This window comes from Pygoscelis adeliae, unplaced genomic scaffold, assembly GCF_000699105.1.
Source record: "Pygoscelis adeliae isolate BGI_AS28 unplaced genomic scaffold, ASM69910v1 Scaffold27, whole genome shotgun sequence".
In the NCBI taxonomy this organism is placed as follows: domain Eukaryota; kingdom Metazoa; phylum Chordata; class Aves; order Sphenisciformes; family Spheniscidae; genus Pygoscelis; species Pygoscelis adeliae.
The window spans coordinates 1,905,116-1,925,231 of NW_008825410.1; the positions used below are offsets into that span (position 1 = coordinate 1,905,116).

The 20,116-nt window shown below is 41.3% G+C and overlaps 1 protein-coding gene across 1 annotated transcript in view; it reads left to right on the plus strand.

Annotated features, from left to right (window-relative positions):
* The first annotated feature begins 6,433 nt into the window (after positions 1 to 6,433).
* The window catches only part of CALCR (calcitonin receptor), a 75,513-nt gene continuing 61,830 nt past the window's right edge, over positions 6,434 to 20,116 (plus strand). Inside the window, exons 1-2 of the mRNA XM_009330510.1 lie at positions 6,434 to 6,481; positions 16,370 to 16,523. Of these exons, the coding sequence (XP_009328785.1) occupies positions 6,434 to 6,481; positions 16,370 to 16,523 (202 nt within the window). The remainder of the gene's footprint in view (positions 6,482 to 16,369; positions 16,524 to 20,116) is intronic.

Consider the following 20,116-nt stretch of genomic DNA (forward strand, 5'->3'; position numbering starts at 1 on the left):
CCAGATCTACATATAATACGAATGGGATTCATTTAATTTCAGGGACCTAAAAGTTAGGTGCTGGTGCTCAGCTAGCTGCCTCAGCTCCCCTCCTAGGTAATGGAAACCTCCCAAGGGCCCTTCACCCCAGGTGCCCCTGGCAGGTGGAAGGAATCAGCTCCTCTAACTCTTTTAATGCTTTACTGTCTTTTATTTCATAAAAAGGTTCAGCCTTTTCTGAAAACCTTCTGGATAATTTGGCTTGCATGTTATTGGAGTCCCAGGTAAATAATTCTCATTCAAAGCACATTTCTTGTATTTTTTGTTCTTTCAAAGTATACTTATCTCTGTCGTATTAGCCAGTCTAGCAACAACCATCTTCAGTTTTCTCTGTAGTGTGTACGATCACATTGGCTGCTCGGATATGTAGAGTGGGGGCTTTTCAAAACTTTGTGATTACACTAAAAGTAAACACAGACAAGTTTGTAGCTACTTTCTGTTTCTTTCTATTTTTGTCCAGTTTATTGGCAAAGATTTGGTTAAAGGGAAGCCTAAGGTAACATAGCCCCTTCTTGTTGACTAGTTTTCAATGGGAAAATGAAGCATCAAACACTGCAGCTCCCATGTAATCCAAATGAATCGATAAAGTAGATTTATTTGGTCACTTGATCTGTGTAGCTCTGAAATTGCCTATTTGCCATGGCTAATAGTTTCAATTTGTTAACATAGCACACACTCAGCTCTACAAGATGCAGTTCACCGTCTCCACCAGGAAAGCTAATGGAAATTAATGGTGATCTGCTTGAGTAACAACTGAGTAGTCATCACACAACTGAGCATTTGGCTCCCTGATACTGAAATTATCTCCAAGACTACCAAAAGGAATGAGATAAGATCCAGCAAATTATCTAGATGCCTGCAATTTTCATGTAGTGATGCCTTTAGGTGCCTGACACCTGAAATCGAGAATTTGGAACCTGTATTTCTCAGGAGATTTTCATATGAAAACTTCAAGAGGGTTAGACAAAAGATCACGGAGCTGTGTAAAGGTAACCAGTAGGGAATACAGGAATGCAAGACACTAGATATGTCTTCTGCTGCCTTGCCTCATCTTCCTGGACACTTGACTAGAGTCTGTAGGGAGGCACATCTCTCCACCTGGGACTGATGGTCACCAGCTTTCTGGCATATTAGGAAGAACTGAGCAGAGCTCACTATTTCCCTCGGAAACGTGGGTGCCAGAAGATCCTGGTGCCACTTAAACCATTTGCAGACCATTCCAGGCTAATGACTAGAGCATGTGCTTGGGAAATAGGAGGGGCTGGCTCTATTCCCTTCTCACACGTGGGGATCACACCCATGGCATTTCCTCTGCTGAAGGGGCTATAGCTACAATGCTGGTCTGCACAGGACATGGGATTATAGAAGTGTGATGTACAGCTCACTCCTGGCCCAAAGCAGTAGCCTAAATTAGGAACCCAGGGGTAAAATGTCCAACTGGGAATGAGGGAACAATGTTAATACTTTCCCCCAGACCATCTGCACATTTGGCAATGCAAGCAGACCTGCAACATCGTCCTTGGATCCAAACTCCCTAAATGCTCAGCAGCTGGCTTGCCCGTGTCTTGCCCCAGCGCCTCTGCCCTGTGTTTCCCCCCCGCAGCATTAACGCAGGCAGAGTGGGTTGGTGCTATTCTGTGCTGAGTGGCAAGGCACTCCCTAGGAGGGTCTGCAAGCCTCTCCACTAGTTAACAAATCCTAGGGACCTTGGGGTTGGAGGTGGCTACACAGCTTTGCACCCTGAGAAAGCTGCATGGGGTGGAAAGAAAGCCATCTAAGGAACTTGCAGCCAAACAAGGAGGTAGCAAGTGAATTTTCAAAGTTTCTGGGGGTAAGACAATGACTAAGAAAGGTATTTTTGTGTCACACCTCTGTACTTAGCCACAACCCCCACAAGTCCTGTTTTGTGCCGTTAAAACCATTTCTTCCTCCAAAGGTATGTCAGCATGTCGTGGTTTAACCCACCAGGCAACTAAGCACCACACAGCCGCTTGCTCATTCGCCCCCGGTGGGATGGGGGAGAGAATTGGAAGAGTAAAAGTGACAAAACTCGTGGGTTGAGATAAAGACAGTTTAATAGGTAAAGCAAAAGCTGCGCACGCAAGCAAAGCAAAACAAGGAATTCATTCACTCCTTCCCATGGGCAGGCAGGTGTTCAGCCATCTCCAGGAAAGCAGGGCTCCATCACGTGTAACAGTTACTTGGGAAGACAAACGCCATCACTCCGAACGTGCCCCCCTTCTTCCTTCTTCCCCCAGTTTTATATGCTGAGCATGACGTCATATGGTATGGAATATCCCTTTGGTCAGTTGGGGTCAGCTGTCCCGGCTGTATCCTCTCCCAACTTCTTGGGCACCCCCAGCCTGCTCACTAATGGGGTGGTGTGAGAACAGAAAAGGCCTTGACTCTGTGTAAGCCCTGCTCAGCAGTAACGAAAGCATCCCTGTATTATCAACACCATTTTCAGCACAAATCCAAAACATAGCCCCATACTAGCTACTGTGAAGACAATCAACTCTACCCCAGCCAAAAGCAGCACACAGCACTATTGTGGAAGATGGCATTGCAGAATTATCAGAGCAGAATAATTAAATGAGAAGTTTTTTCAGTTCTTCCTCCAAAAAGGCCTTCCTTTCTTATCATTTCTTCAGACCTCAGCAAAGAAGTGTTGCTCTACTGCCCTCTTTTGAATCTTCAGCCTTATACCCTCCTTTCTGACTAAATTTGACCCCCCTTGTTGGCCTTGTGCAAATGGCTGTGCAAGGAGGGTTGTCCCACCTTCTGTGTAACCCGATAGTAATTGTAATTGAAGCCCTGTTCAGCTTAGTACTGCAACTATAGAAATCAGGACAGAGCCAAAAGAGATGTCATTACTAAGTAGGATGCTGTGCTCGTCCTCAGATGAGCTTCAGGACTAATCCCAAGGTGTCAATGATATTACTATAATAGCTGAAGCAGGAGGAATATCTTAGCACATATTGAGCTATGCTACATTTATGAAGAAAGAAAGAACAATATTCTAGTTTAAAAAACAGACAGGGATTTCATACGTAACTATTATAAGCAACAGAGGGTGAAGAATTAATACAATCATGGAAAAGTACTGGGCTTTAGGAATGTGCTTATGATTAATCACTAAATAGTTCTAAAACTTAAATGTGTGAGGCACATTATATTATCTTAACATCGAGCAAGGACATTGTTGGACTTACAGAAAAAGGATAAATAGTGTAGAAACAGGAATCAGGACAGCACCTACACTCTCCATGAGGCTGCTCTGCGCTATTCAGCCTCCCTTCGGCTGTAAGCAGGCTGTCCATGGGCGGTAGTGCCAGTTGGTGTAAAAAAGTGATAGCTCTAGCACAAGAGACCCAAACCCGAGGGCACTTGAGTGTGCTGCTTTGCACATCCCAGCTTGCCTGTCATGTCACACCTGAACCTGGATCGCTGGAGCTGGGGGCAACGCTGTGGAGGTGCTGGTCTGTTCCTCTGCCCAGAGGCTGACAGGGTTCGTCTCTCAGGGCTCCCTTTTCTATGAATCTTTCTGCCTCCCTGTTGTTTCTGCCCTGCCCATTGACCAACACTTTTTATCTGCATGTACCCTTTCATTTCAGTGCGATCATCATCCTTGATCCAATACTGATGTTAACCCAAGTGTGCTGTAGCGCTATGGGCCATTCTTACGGTTAAAGTAGAGAAAAGCCACTCTTAGTCAGGGGCTTTATACGAGGATTGTTAAAATATTGTTGTTCAACAATTGTTGAAATTGTTGTCATTGGAAAAGATTCCTGTGAAGGAGGAACTAAAAAGAGGTACTGGATTTTATGTAGCATGTCAGCCATTCCTGTGGTTAGAGCTGGCTAGAAGAAGAAAGACTAGAAATATCAAGACTATATAGGATTTAGTGTGGGAAATAATTCTTACTCATTTACTCATATGTAGTATCATATGGCACAGTCATCACAGTTAACAGAGGGGAAAATAATGTGTTAAATATTTTAAAGCTGGCTTTTTTTTAATTAGGAGAGACAGGAGCAAGAAATATTTTAAATAGTTCTTTCAGTCCATAATAACAAATGTTCACAAAATCTCACGAGGATAAGATTTACCTGCAGCCACAGCTATAACCCAACATAGCGCTGCAAGCACTCCCAGCACGAAGTACAGGCAAAGTAGATAACTTCAGGTAACTTCAATTGCTATTGATTTTGCTTATGCGTTCTAGGTCACAATATTCTGTTGATCTCTGTGCCATTTGTGGAAAGTGATGTGTATTTTAAAACTGTTGACAGTTTGCAAGGCAAAGTCCTTCCTTTCCTTGCTTTTTACCAAATCCCTATAGATGCAGCAGAAGTAATGAGGCTGGCAAGAAGAATAGAGGCACCTACCAGTCTGGCTTTACACCCCACTACAGAACGCTTTACAGTACAGTGTGTAACTGTATGAACACCATATTTGTGCTTGTATGTCTGCTCATTGCACAGCTGACCAAGACCCGTTGTTTATATGCCCATGAATCTTTTTGGCAGTTTTGAACCAATACACACTGCAGTGAATAGTCTGGAGAAGATGCAGACAATTCCAGGCATTTTCCTGTGATCTAGCTGTCCAATTTTGCTTCAATTGAGTTGTCTACCATTGCTGATCAAATACAAATATGTGGCAGACAGCATAATTATATATTATTTCTGAGTCATTTGCCTATCCCATTACCTCTGGCACACCAGAATGGTTCTGGCAAGGCTCAGACAGTAATAAGGCTACTTCTTATTAGAGGCAAATCCTCTGAATCCTCTTTTCCATCCCTTTTTGTTTTATGTAATCTCAGTGACATATGACTGCAACGCTACCATTTGGTTCTGGTAGGAGATTACATCCACATGTTCTACATTGAAGTGGAAGTGCCACACCTTTATTGCATTTTGAGATTACATATTTCTGCTTTAGATGAAGACAGTTACAACTGATCTCATATTTTCCTTCCCCTCTGAAAATGGGTGACCTTCCAGACCATTTCAAGATGAGAAAAGCTGTTACAGTGCTGTTGCAGAGATAAATGTTACACAAGTGATTGTGTTGCTCACTACATGTCAAGTAGACTAAGCATCCAAGTCCGTGTGCCTTTTTCCCATTAAATTTCTGGGTTTCAGATATGTAGGGTGCTCACAGGATTGTTTGCCCAGGTAGAAAACACCTCACTCTTACTTTTTAAGCTGTCTGAACAATAAAGGTGTGTGAGTGCTCAGTCTTACTGTGGCTGAAGGTGATCTATAGGCATGTTGCTCAGCCCATGCACCACTAGTGGTCCATGAGACATCAGAAGGCACTGTGCCTTGGCAAAAGCTGTGTTTCTCACTCTAATGCAGAAGTTCCATTTTTATAAAACTAAAAATGCTGTGTTAATGCAAAGAGCTTTGCTTGCTTGAACTCCCACAACTGTGAAGCAGCATGATGATACATGGTGGCCCCTGGGTATTTTTCCCAGAAAGGCCAGATGGGTGTTGATTTAGGAAAAAAAAGAAAACCAAAAAGGTGCTGATCCAGTTCCCTCCAAGAGTCGTATCCGTGCTCTGCCTCTCCAGTACTTTGTGCGGCTGAAGTCATTCTCGACCGCCTGAGGGTTACACTGATGGGTGTTGATTTAGGAAAAAAAAGAAAACCAAAAAGGTGCTGATCCAGTTCCCTCCAAGAGTCGTATCCGTGCTCTGCCTCTCCAGTACTTTGTGCGGCTGAAGCAGTCATTCTCGACCGCCTGAGGGTTACACTGCCATGTGTCTACCCGCAGCCCGGCCAAGCTAGCTGCATTAGGGAGCATGTAATCCCACAATGTTGTTCCCAGTTTCTCTCTCTTTTCCTGCCACACTTGCTTGTTCAAGTAGCTAGAGGTTACCCAACCTCTGGCTTTCTCTAGCCCCATAAATATGCCTTTTGATTTGCCATTACGCTTATCTGCAAACCAGATCTTTCTGGGGTTTTTAGGTCATTTAAAAAATATCCAGATTCTTCACAGGTCTGCAGCCGTATGTGTAGGTTAGAAGCAGCTGAATCAGGACAACCAAGGTAGCCTCAGCTGGCAAAGACACAGAGTTTAACTATGCTGCTGATAACATAGTAACAGGGAGCTGTACCCCACATCAGCTGAACCTACCACCAGAGATCCACAGAGGAGACCAAATTAAAAGCATCCCAGCCTCCAGTGAAATCAAACATGAGCACACGCAAGGCTGGGGGCACAAACACACACACAGACAGAGTCCACTTTAAGTCTAAAAAGATGCTCATACACAAAGACAAGGAATTTATCTTAACAGATAAAGTCTAATACTTCTTTTGTTTTTGTTGTTTAATTCCCAGAAGGGTCAGCTACAACGTGTCTCTCCAGGAAGACTCCACAATGAAAAAAACAACCCACAGTTGCTTGTTAGTGATCATCCTTCTAATTGTAAGTATGAGAAAACTGAACTGCTCATGACACCTGCCAAATTTAAACTTGTGGTGATGTTCAGAAAAATGAGTACTGAGTTATATGTTTTATACTACACAGGTGAAGGAACGAGTTCCCTTACTGATAAATTTCAAAATAAGGTTAATAAAGTTTCTTAATAAGATATCTCATAAAAGTTTGAACTTGAAACCATTGTTTCTTGGTGAGGCAGAACTGCAAGTCTGAAGAAGGTAATGCATGTGATTTTTCATTTCTGTGTCTTACAGGCTACAACGTATCAGTGACATGGAAACTTATGTGTTTGAAAACTTCCTTAACGTTGTTGTGTGAGACTTAGGCTGACTTAAGTAATTGTGGATTTTCACTGTTTATAGTTACTCTGCTATTGGAAAACAACTTAAATGGAAATTAACAGTATAAAGTTTAGTTATTCAGTTCAAATGCTATTTTCAACTGTTTGATATCAATATTACAGTTATTTCAATGTTTGCAACATGGCTGAGTAACTGTTGTTCTACATATGTAGTAAATTTATTTCTACCTGACTAAATACCTCTCATATAAGTTGAATGCTTTCTCTGATCTCTACTTGTGAAACCTGAAGTTATTAGCAATTATCATAAAATTGTAGACATTACAGGTAGTCAGAAATGAGAATACTGCCCAGAGCCTCAGTTACAGAACGGTCAGAATATGTCTGAATGATGCTACTGGGAACAAGCACCTCTCTGCCTTGGTGTGGTACAAGTAACTTGCACGCTGGATGCCACCTTATTCCCCAACTAACTCTTTATCTCTGTGTTTCTGAAGAAAGCTTTGATTCTTATTCTTCTTGTGTTTTGTTGGTTAGCTCCTCATGGCCCTCTGCTTCTCATCTTCTCTTCCAACACCTGAATGTGGAATATTTGTGCACATCTCCCCATCAACTCCCATCCTTTCTGGCTTTAAGTTCTAGAAACAGGGCTAGAAGACACGTTGGAGAACAATAGAGACTGCTCTCCCTGGTTTGTTGGGTTGTGTCCCTCCTCTTCTCTCAGCCTAGCATAACTTGCCCACAGTGCTGTTTGCCACTTAAATTTATATGGATAAAAAGGAGGGAAGGAAAGTAGAGAACAGTAAGAGAATGATGGATAGAAGGAGGTAAAAAGAAAACAATTAAATGAGATCATGGAGAACCCAGGAGAACAACAAAGAACACCTCACTTTGGTAGAATACTGAATTCATAGTTCAAGATTAGGACCCTCAATCAAAGAAGAGCTGGAGAGCAGGAGAAAGAACGGAGGAGAGTTAATACATTTCTGCTAACTTGATCTCCAAAGAATTTGTCCAGAATTAGTTAATGATTTGAGGAATCACCCCTGTCCTTGGCAGAAGTCTTCTGCCTTGAAGTATATTGGAGTATTCTGGTATTTGTGACCTTTTGTGGCTGTTCCGCATAGCCCTGCAAGGGATGCACGTAGCAATGCACTGGCTGGGAAATCACCCATGATCGGAGATCTCTCTAACAAAACGGCCTGACAGAGACCAGCTTCCTTCTGGGTTTGAATCCCAGCTGATCTGCATAGCCTGACAGGGGCCTTGGCAAAGAACAGTGATTCTTCCTATAACAAGCCAATGCCAACTGAAGGAACAGTTCCAGATTATTTTTCTTCCCCAGTCAAGTGACAGGACTGTAAATATTCTGATAACTAAAATTGTCAACAGCATTTCTGAGCATCTGAGGTGCTCTGACCTACAGCATGAATTTGTAGGTCAACCCTGAAGGGCTGGGCTGATCCTTGCCCTGGTGTATGCAAATCTTTTAAATCTCTCACCCATGATAGCATGTGTGCAACATTAGTTCTGTGCTCATTCCTGCAGTACTCCAGGGCTAGGATTTCCTTAAGAAACTCTGCAGTGAGATCTGCATCCCCTTCCTTTCAGATATCTTTGTGCCAGAGGGCTCTCCAACTTCTGACCTCGATGGAGAACTTAAGCACAAATTTCCTTACATTTTCACTGTTCCAATCTTTATATTCCTTCCTTCCCCACTGCAGTGGCCATGCTGTCATCTACTTGGACACCTCCTAGATTAATTCATCTTCTGGTAAGGGAGAAGCTATGGTCATAGAAGTAGACCATGAACAAGCTCTGTTTCCTTGATGACACTTGCCAGAACACTGCTGTTAGATCAAATGTGAAAAATATTTGGCATCAGTCATTTTTCCAAAATTTTCCCACCTGTAGCTGGTGGAAAGTGTTCATTTTTTACATTTTATTTGTGGTCTGTAATGAGGAAAGGGTGTCTTTCTTTCTCTTCCAAAAAGACTGTTCCCACTCTGTTTGTTCTTCTTGGTTCCCAGAGCCATGAGCCCCTGACACTTACATGTCAGCCACTGTCTGAGGTTGAGGAAGGTATGGTAACTAAAGTGATTTGTGACACAGGGTGATCTCCCATTCCTGTTCTCTACCCAGCCCACAAACCATTCACCAGATCTTTCTGCTTTGATGGCTTTGATGGTTTATTGTCATCCTCTCGTCCATGTTCTGTGCTCCCAGATGGTGACTGCAAGCTGTTGCAAAGCAACACAACCTATTGAAGTCCTTGCTTTCTCCTCTGGGCTCCAGGCTCTCTGCTTACACTATTTGTCCCACTGTAGGTGCCAGTCCCCCTGCGGTGGTCACCACTATTGAGAAGGGCATGCTTTTTACCTGAAATCTCTTTTATTGGGGTAGCTGTGATTCCCTAACACACTCTCAGTGTTGGAGCACTCTCTGTCCTGTACACAGTGTCAGTGCTTTGCAGAAGACTTCCTCAGATTCATCCCATCTCTCTCCTTGAATGTTTTGTTGTAGACCCTAGTTACACAGTGTCCATAGACACCCTGTCCCCACAGTCTCCTTTAGACTTGTCACCAAGGGTTTTTGGTACCTTCTGATAGAAACCATCTCTCTTACGTACGTAATTTTTTGCATAGATTAAATAGCACTTTACTCTTCTGTGTACAGGTCCATAATAACTTGCCTTTGCCAAACAAAAACTAAAGCACCAGTTGCTCCAAAACCTAATTTAGAAATAAAACTAACTCCTTATTGGCTTCCTCTTTGATGGCTTCCCTTGCTTTTGGATGCACAATAATTCATCACCAGATAGTCCTCTACAATTCAAAGTGAATTCCATTAGAAAATTTAACTGTTCATTATTTCTTAGTTCACTTTACTCCTAATGCTCTCTAGTTTTTGGTAATTATTGAGAGCCACAGAATGTGACTGCGATTTGTTTCCTCAAGTACGTGAGCCCCTGTGCACTGGAGCAATTAGTTCATCTCAGTGCACATTTTTCTCTGCAAGAATGATGGAGCATCAGCACAGTGTGTCCAGGGGCATCAAACTGCAGAGAATGAGGAGGAGGAAATGAGCTTGGGTCTCTTTCCTGTGTGACTGATCAATTTTGCAGGACATTGAGAAAAGCGAGTTCTATTCTCTGCACAATTTTGTCAAGTAAGAATTGTCATCTAGTGCCTACAAATAGTACTTTGGTCTTATTCTGTAAATGAGGACTGATGGAGTAATTTTTCTCACATATTCCAATTATGTTGTCCTGAGCCAACGACAAAGTGCACAGTAAGGACAAAATGGATGCTGTAGCTGAAGACCACACTATTATTCAATTAGGTCCATTAGACAAAGATTGTATTTTAAAACAAATTCATTTTGAGTAAAAACCAAACTGTGCAAGTTCATTAAGTCCAAATCTGTCAAACTGTTACCAAGCCTCAGTCACTAAGCTATACACAGTCTGGTACATTGTGTCAGCTCCCAAAAGGCTTGTGAATAATTTCCATTCACAAAACATGGAAAATTAATTATGTGAAAGCCTAAATGTAATTTTCAGTAATGCACAAACTGGTGTGTTTTGGAACACAGTTGCAGTAGGTACAAGTCTCCAGAAACCAATTAGTAAAACGTTTGCCACTGTGATGAGGGCACCACTCATGGTGTACCCATCTGATCCTCACAGCTGGGAGTGCAATACGCACCGGTGAGGTGGTGTGGCCATGTGCTCCCCTGGGCTCCTGCCACCTGCCCAGCTCAGCAGCTCTCATCATGAGTCTCTAAAACCCGTGTCTGTGTGGGTACTGTAAGCACAAGCCTTTTCCTGCTTAGACAGCGGCTCTTCCAGCATCTGGTCCAGAGCAGGTTTCATCCTTCGGTGGGCCAGAAAAGCTGCTGAAGATCTGTCACAGCCTCCTTTGGCATGTTTCATCAGAGCCTTGCTTGCTGTCTGGCACCGCTGAGAGCTCAGGGGCTTCCCCAGACTTGGATGATGAGATCCCGCTGGGTCTCATCACCTGAAAACATGCCTTTGAAAGCTGTTGTTCTGAAGCGTGCATTTCCCTTTGTAACTATGGATTGCTTCAAGCTGTAAGGAAGTGGATCTGCAAGTTCTGGAGCTCTTCTCACACAAGGAAAACTCAGGAAAGCAAGCTGATGATGGTTTATGATGGTGAGAATTAGTGTGAGAATTTGAGAGTCAAGCTGCTCACGGTTTCCCAAGAGGGAGAGGAATGCCATATTCTGTTCTGTTAATCCAGTTTCAGGGTTGATCAGGACTTTTTGTCTCCATCTTTGTTTTTTAAAAAAATAAGAATGTTGCTATGCAGCTGATTGCCCTAAAGAGGCCTCTTGCAAGATGATAATCAGAGCTGCAAGCAAAAAGCCGTGGAGTATTCTGGAGCCTTCCTTTCAGCCTGCAGTTTGCATCAGGCTACGCTGGGAGTAAAGCTTCCTCATGTGAGCAAATCCCGCACCAGTGGAAAAGAACTGTAAGATTCGTGAGTTGCTTTTCATTACAAGTGCCTTGTCTTCATCTGCTGTAGCTGATAATCTCATGCTTGTTTAAACAGCTGCCAAAATCTGCAATGTACGTCGTATGGGATCTTACTGTGAGATAATTTCCATCCTGCTTCTACAGCAATCGAGTATGGGAAAATTTTAACATTCAGTGGTTAAGTAAAACATGTCCTGTTGAGGTATTTCCCCAAAGAAATTGTCTGCTGTTTCCTAGCACATTTGCGATGGATAAGAAATTATTGTTATGTTTACTGTAGTACCATGTACTAATGACCTTCCTAAGGCATCACAGTTGTTTTCTTCTCTGTCCTAACACTAGCAGCTGTGAAAAGTAGTTCAAAGGTGATCGAAGTATGAGAGGGGCTCTACAAACAGTCTAAATCATGCTGAGCTCTCGTGCAAAGACGTGATGTATTGAAGGACAGGAGTTTAGTGACCCACAAAGTGGTGACTACACATAGCAGTTTTAAAAGAAATGTACCAAATGAACTTTTGAGCTATCAAAATCAATAACAAACAGTTAGAGCATCCAGAATTTGAAATATATTTTGACTGAGCTCAACAATAAATGTTGCAAAATTACTGTATTTAGTGGAAGAAGGGGAAAAAAACAAAATCAAAGAAAGGTACAAACACCTTATTTTCCTAAATGTCATGTATAGTCAACAGTTAGCATACTTCAAGCTCCTTGATGGTGGAAGAAAAATATTTGGGGATGCTTGTTCATCATGTCCAATATTTTGGGGGAAAAAAAAAGAAGGAATTTTATGCTTGCTTTATCTGGATTCTCTCTTGTAGGAATGGGCAGAGTCTTGCACAGGTTAATAGCAGTTGTCTGTCTTACAGAAAGCGGCGCACTATTTGTTCATTTCAATATAGTTTAATAATGAAGCCAAATTGCTTTCTCGAGATTTCTTTATTAATTCTAGGTATAAAGTGAACTTCAGCATTCCCAGCAGCCTGTTTTTTCTCTTTGTAATGATAATTCATTTTCTTATAACAGTCATTTGTCACGTGGTGGCTTGGTGGTCGTATGTATGACGTCATTTACTTGGACTTTTAGGAGTGACATCATATGTACGGCTGCTAAACTGCTGCATGGGACATCACTTAAACAGTTTTCTTCTGAAGAAATCATACCAATCTTTTTCAGGCTATGAACACATCCTGATTATTAAGTTGTGAATTATTTATTTCTCTTTAATAAAGAATATTTATAAATAAATAAGGCATTTCTTTATTTTATCAACATCATTTATATTTCCATCTGAAGTAACTGATGGATGGATGGGAAGGGTTTTTAATGTGCAGTAATGGACTCTGAACATTCAAAATTTGTTCAATACCGTAGGTAGTAACCAGGTGAAACTTATTTAATCTTGTTTTTTTTATGGTGAAAACATGTTTTAAAACTTAATTCCTAAAATAGCTAGATATAATCATTAAAACGTAGTAGCAGAGGTCATTCCTAATCATTAATTCCGTGAAAGCGCACACACACACAGACACACAGAGACTCATGGGACTTTCCCAGCCTCTCCCATTAGCATGATACACACTAAGCTTTCCCCCCTGTGTAGCCATGCCCAAGCTCCTGCTTCTTCTGATAAGAGAATAATGACCCAGAGGTTTCTTTCTGCCCCATTTGCCCTTTCCTGATCCCTACAGTAAGGAGTGCAAGACTAAAACAAATAATAATATCTGACATCACAAACTGTAGCAAGATTTTTGTCTGACTGAGCCCCAGGAATATAAGGCTGGATCATCAGCCCACGGAACTGACTTCAGGGAGGTCAGGCTTTGGGCTCCGAGTTCCCGGAGTGATGGTGGACGTGTGATTCTCCTACACACGGTAGAAAACACCAGCATTGCAAACAGAGGTGTGACTGCTCAACCTCCAGTAAGCCACCAAATTCAGCTATTCGATTACATCAAAAGCACCTGGAAAGCTTTTTGTGCAACCAACTTTGAAAATCTGCGTCTTTGTGTTTGGTAAAAAGAAGAAAAAATTAGATAATTTAAGAGACAGCTGTAATCTAATATTATTATTCCAGTTTTTATCCAAACTTGCTTTAGATTTACTGTAGGCCATTAAGTGATTTCCACTGATGAAATAATTTCCATTGAGCTTTAATGACACAGTCTCATCCATATTTTTCATCTCTCTGAGTGAACTCCTGGCCCAGATGTGGGCAATAGAAATTTTGCTGGCAATTTCAGCTGGGCCATGATTGCCTTGAGCAGAGGCAGTAGAATGGGCAGTCCTCCTGGTTACATGGTTGAGCACTTTAAATAGTTTTGTGCACAATCCATGACATTTATCCTATCCACCACCACAGGTACTCTCTGCCTCCAAGTGTTAAAATATTCTCATTAACCTGTACCCAACAAGAGCTGGCTTCTTCAGGAATTGGATTAGTGCCTTACACACAACAAGTTATGAAACTGACCTTTAAGAGTAAGGTGTCTTTGGTCTCTGAATTGTATCTTACCCCACAAAATCATCATCCCTAGTTACAAACTGTTACATCTTCACCAGTTAAAAGATGTAAATAGAGCATTCTTTTTCTGATGGCATATCTTACCTTTGATTTCAGCTTACGTGTTTCTGTACTGTGCGATCTTCTGGGAATGGTCTGTCCTTTTAAAAATGGTGTGTAAAAGAGGCTCCAGAAGAAGTTAGAATAGGGGAAAGATGTTCTGAAGCACTGAACAATTTCTAGTTTCTATCTGTGTAGCTGGAATTTGCCAATTGCTTCATATCTGTGTTGTGCTTTATTCTGTACAGATAAAGCAAATGAAACTGCAACAGTATTTATGGCCAGCAACACCAGTCTTTCTGGTCTCTGTCAGTGTGAAATGATTTTAATCTTCTTTGGTCAAACATGTGAAGAACAGATCATCTCCTTCCTAGAAGAAAACAAAAATAAAATAAAAGCATTGTTTCAGGGCAAGGGCAATTGGTGATGTTTTCCAAGCATAATCAGATGGTTATGCTTTCAAAACATGGGTGTGTTCCCAAACTGGCCCAGAGTAACAAAGGAATCGTCGAGAACAAAGGTGATGCCACAGAAGTCCCCCTAGCTTTCTTTGATGATACTCTTATTCCTCTCTTGAAAGCAAACAGCTTGGAACTGAGGTATTATTCAAAATAAGAATGGAAAAAATAGGCATGGAGTATCTATGAATCACTTCGGAGAAGTACCAAAGCCAGTGGTGATACATGGACACGAAGGCCTAAGACAGACCTGAGGGTGTCTGAAGAACCTCATCTGCACTTTACTACCCTACATGCTGGATTTAGGATATTGATTGGTTGGATTTTAAATGATCCTTATGGACTCCAGCTACTCCCTTTAATCTTTTAAAGGGGCTTTGCCTTTGCCTTTGCCTTTGTATTTCCTGTTCTAGCTTTCTAGATGCTTATTTTTGCACTTGGATGGTCAGATGATATCTCTTTGTGTGTATATGTATGCATACACATAAAATTTATATAAAATTGTTTCTGCCAGAAAATATCTTCCTCCCTATTCCTCCCATTTTAGTTCAAGTGCCTTTTAAGTGCAATGAAATAAACTGCCTTTACTGTCTTCCAATCTTCAGATAGTAGCTGTATAGAGTTGAAAATAAAAATGTTTGTATCAAAAGAGATTAGATTAAATTAAGAAAAAGTTAGGTATAAGAGCATAAAAAGATTAAACTGAGATGGTTTGGTGCAGAAGTATCAGGATAAAGTAATGGCTTTTTTGTTTTCAACTAAGTCAAACATACTGTGGTTTTGCTGCGTATTTTATCAAGGTTTTTAGTTGTGCAACTGGGAAAAAAGTAATGTATTAATGAGATAAATTGCTTGTGATATGCAATAAAAAGAGGCATGCAAAAATGTAAGAAGTAAGATGATATTTGAACTTTCAAACTTGTCATGTTTTCAGTTTGAACAACTACAAATGCTTGCTGTGTACTAGTATTTGCTGCTAAAAATGTCAAGTTTGTGTGTTTATGAGAGTCCTAAGTTTTGAAGCAGCCTGTAAATGACTCCGTATGTGTTTGTGATGGCTACGGTGTAGTATAGGGAAAAATAGAGTGTCATACAAGGAAAGTGCCACAGCAGCATTGCTTTTGCTTGGGGAAGCAGAGGAACTAATCCTTTCCTATCACCTTCATGCAGAGAATTGTCCTGATACAGGATTAAGGCAGAACAGAATTAACTAAAGCTCCACACTCTCATTTCTACCCTGGTTCACAGACCTGGACTGTGCAACAGAGGGAAAGGAGGGAGGGAGGGAGGGAGGGAGGGAGGAAGGAAGGAAGGAAGGAAGGAAGGAAGGAAGGAAGGAAGGAAGGAAGGAAGGAAGGAAGGAAGGAAGGAAGGAAAAAATGATAACTGACGTCTCTACTTGAGATTTTTGCCTTCCAGAGGCAACAAGCCTTCCCTTTGCCCTGCAGGCAGCTCAGAGTGGGAGAAGTCCGAAGATGCCACTTGATCAAAGAGGACCTTGCTATTCAGGCTCTCAAATTTAGGGACACTTTGCTTAGGTACTTAACTAGGAGCTAAGGCCAGGTAGCGAGGTTTAAACTCTCTGCCCTGTGTTTCAGTGACCTTAACATTTAAAGGAGCTCAAAGCAGGTGACACAAAACATGAAATAATCAGTTTTGAGGCTATGGCACTCTGAGGTATTTTGTCTGGGCAGTCTGGAGAGAAATCGGCACAAGTGAGCAGAAATACATGGGTGTAACTTTGGGGAAATACAAAATATTTTTGCAGCTCACTAAGCTAAATGAAAAGATTTTGAAGACTTTGTCAAGTATTCAATGGTCCTCTGTTTCGCCAAGAAAAAGGGCTTGGTTAAAATCCTGAGTTTATAGTGAGGTAAACTAGTAAAAATTCAGCATTTACTTTGCAAGCAGTACAAGGCCTATCATAATGCTAAACACATGTGCAAATAAAAGGCCTTTGAGGCATGCATAATAGAGGTTTCTGATCCTCACTTTTTTTATTTTATCCTCCTGGTTTATTCACTTGTACTAACAGTTTTTCCTTTCTGTACAGAGAATGGTTCCAAGTCCTTCTTCTACTGTAAATTATACTGATCCTACATTAGAGCCTGTAGTAACAGAAAATTCAGTCATACGACAGAAGATAATAGATTCGCAGTTCAAATGCTATGAAAGGATGAACAGAGCTCCTCCTTATAAGAAAAAAGGTAAAAAAGTTCTAAAAAAATCTGTTTGTGTATTGCCACGCTTGCTTATATCGCTACAAACATTTTCTTCTGCATACTAACCCACAGTCTTCCTCGGGGTGCAGTTTACTTCCTGTAAGCAGTAGTCAAATTCACATAAGTTAGCATCCTCTTAAGTGCTAAGAAAGAAAAAAGCCTGGAATGAGCCCAGGGAATGAACAGCTCTTCCTCCCCATGCAGACGGTACCCCCATCATCTACGTTTCTGGCTCAGTGCTTTGCTGCTTGAATATCTCTTGTTCTTGCTTAGGGAGTGGCATTCTCCAGAACCTTTCAGCAAGCTCACACAAAGACCTGATTGTGAACAGTGATCTCTTAAATATAAATGTCATTCCGTTTGCTTCGCTCACTGTTTCGTTTTTCTGTCATTCTTGTATTGGCTGATAGCTGCCATGCTCTGTACCAACACAGATGTGCCAGGTATTCCATCTTCAGCAGTGACACTAGCAAGAGGTTTATAACGCACTGAGGACACATCTTTATTGAATACGAGGCACATATTAAGATTAATAAAAAGGGAAATGACAAATAATAGTGGTGCTACAATGGTACAGTACAAATGAAGCAGCATTTCTGGTTGGGACTGAGCATTCTGGTCCCTTTTTCTCACAGAAAATATGGAAGAAATTATGAGGAGGCTAGAGAACAAATATTGGAGGTATTGTGGGGATTTATGCAAGTAAAGAACAGAGATGCTGAGGACACAGTTTAAAGAGAAAACATTAAAAAATCATGATTAAAAAAACCCAACCTAATAGATGGGGTGGAGATAATGTGGGATTTTTTGTAATACAAGAACAAAGACATTTCTACAGCTCTTTACCACAAGGGTTTTACTGGGCTCTGTAAGACTCAAAGAATAATTAGATGTTAAGATACTCAGGTCTTGATGCAGAAATGTTTTGGAATGAATATAGAGATTACCATTGCTTCAAATAAGTTTTCATTCAGGCCAATAATAGGGAAAACCCACAAGTATTTAAACAGGGTTATGGGATAGAAAGCATCATGTTTCAGACATAAACAAGCCTTTAGCTGCTGGGCTTGAGGGGGAAATAACTTACTGTTCTGTTCAGATTACTCTTTTAGTCTCCAGCTCTATAAATATGTAATTTTTGCACCTATTGATAGTTTCACTGGATTCACCTTTCTTTTGCACCTTGCTCCTGTGATTAGTTGCAAAGGGCTGAAGTGTTTTCCCAGCATGAGCTGGGAATTCGTGCCTTGTGACATATGAATTCCTGGTAGTGTTCTCAAGGGCAGTGTTGTCCCAGGAGGCCAGCAGTGGCAGACCCGCAGCCATCGGACACAGCACAGCAGTTCCTGCATTCCTTTGACTGGCAGCTAGATTTAAGTGACGCCATTGGGGACTGTTATGTTCATAGCAACATGCACGTAATTCATTTGTAACCCAGAATGAAGATAATGGGTGTCTAAGCAATGATGCCAACACTACTGAAGTTGTGTTTTCAACTGAATTACAGGATCCTCACCAGCCCTCCAACATTTACACTTCATAAAGGGTTGGAAGGGAACAAGGATCTAAGTCTCTTGGCTGCAAATTTGAAAGGGAGGATGGGATGAGATGGGAAATTCCCTTAATGCAAAGGACAACTGTAGGGGTGTCTCCTGAGAGGAAAAGTCCAGCATATGAGCTGAAGGGGGGTACTGGGTATGCATTTTCAGCACAAACTGTAGTGGAGTCTAACACTGGCGTTCCCAGGAAAGCCCAGTGTCTGGTACAACATTACAGAGCCAGCCAAGATGTGTCTAATTTTTCCCTGGTATCTCTGCAGTCCCTGATGTAGCCTATTTGTAGACTGGCGCAAAGGTAGTTTAAATCCTTCATAATCGTGGGGCTCAAAGCTGATGACAATCAACTGCAGAGAACCGCATAGTATCTCACACTCAGGAGCCAGAGAGATGGCATAACACAGGTGAGCTGTGGCAGCATTACAAGTGGCCATGTGTCAGCAGAGCTGAAGTAACAGACCACGTACACACACTTATCTTGCCCATTTCAAGGTAGAACTGATGACCTTAAATCCCAAAGAAATAACAACATGAGGAGCTCAGGCACATGGGAACACCTGACCATCCCTCTGGGACAGTGCAGCACTTCCGCACTCCCTGGCCATCCAAAAATGTAATATTTTTAGCCAGTGATCCAACAATATGGTGTTCAACTCTTCCTTTTCTGTCTTATTACTTACATTTTTTTATTTCCTGCAGCACTTAAAAAACATATATATGTATGTGTGTGTGTATATAGGGGTGTGTATATATATATTTATGGATGTATGTGTGCATATATATCCTGTTACTTACCTTGAAAGACACATTCCACAATGTATAGATCAACATCAGTTATTTTTTTTCTTTATCAGGCAAGGCAAAGGATTTAAAGCTAGCAATTCCTACCAACCCCATTCTGCAGTGTCTTTCAGATACAGCTCAAGTTGCAAACATTTTCTACTCTTCTTTTTCTTTGATATTACAAAATGATTCCTAAAAGTCTTTCAGATACATTTCAAAGCTAGAGAAGAACATGAGAATGCCTGAAGGAAAGATAACAAACTGCTAATATGATGGTTGGTTAATTAAGTGAACAAGTGGCATTAGCACATTTAACTTGACGATGGAGAAATGGATGTGCATAAAATCTTAGCTAATGAAGAAAAAGTGTTCACAAAAATATCTTTTTTGCTAGACATCTAATCTGGAAAAAATTAATTTGGAATCTTTTATGTTTTCAATTTTTAATCCACAACTATTTTGACTTAAAAACAGTTATCGGTGGAAATTTGAACAATTCAGATGTCTTTTTACAGCTTTCTTGCTTCAGTAAGAAAGCTTATCTGTGGAAAATTTCAAAAGCACCAGAAGCGATTAGTTGCCCATATTTTATTAACTTTCAATGGTTATTAGGTGCCTTCCATATGATTCTTTCAGAAACAACCTACATGGTCATAGCAGACCCTTGGGACCAGAGCAAAAAAGGCAAGATGTACCTTCTCACTGTATTTCCCTTTAACCTGATGGTCATGATGACAAATATCTTTTCCCCAACACAAACTGATTTTAAATGGAAAATGATTAAGAAGTATAGGGGCTTTTTTAATGTTTTACTTGAATAAATCCACAATGAGTCAGGAAATTGTGTTACAGCAAGCAGTCTTGTAGCGCAGTTTCTGTGGACCATAGTATGTAACATCTCTGTAACAGGAATCAAGAATGAGCTGTGTTCTGCCTCCCTAGTATGGCCATCGTTTCTGGGGCTGGGAACAGTCCTTGTAGAGGACACAGCCTTGACAGTGCTACCTTCCCAGAAGGGGCATGATGAGGACAGGATCGCAGCATGCCTATCCAGACATCATCAGCAGGCAGAGTTCACCTGTTACAGATCAGTCTTGCACCTGCTTCACTGGATCTGTAGTTATGTCACCGATCTCTAGTGTTGAGCAATGCAACAGCCTTAGAGGGAATTGTCTCTGCAAATGTTGTTTTTAGCTGGGACGTCCCTGCAAGCCCTTCCTACCTTTCCATTTCAAAGAC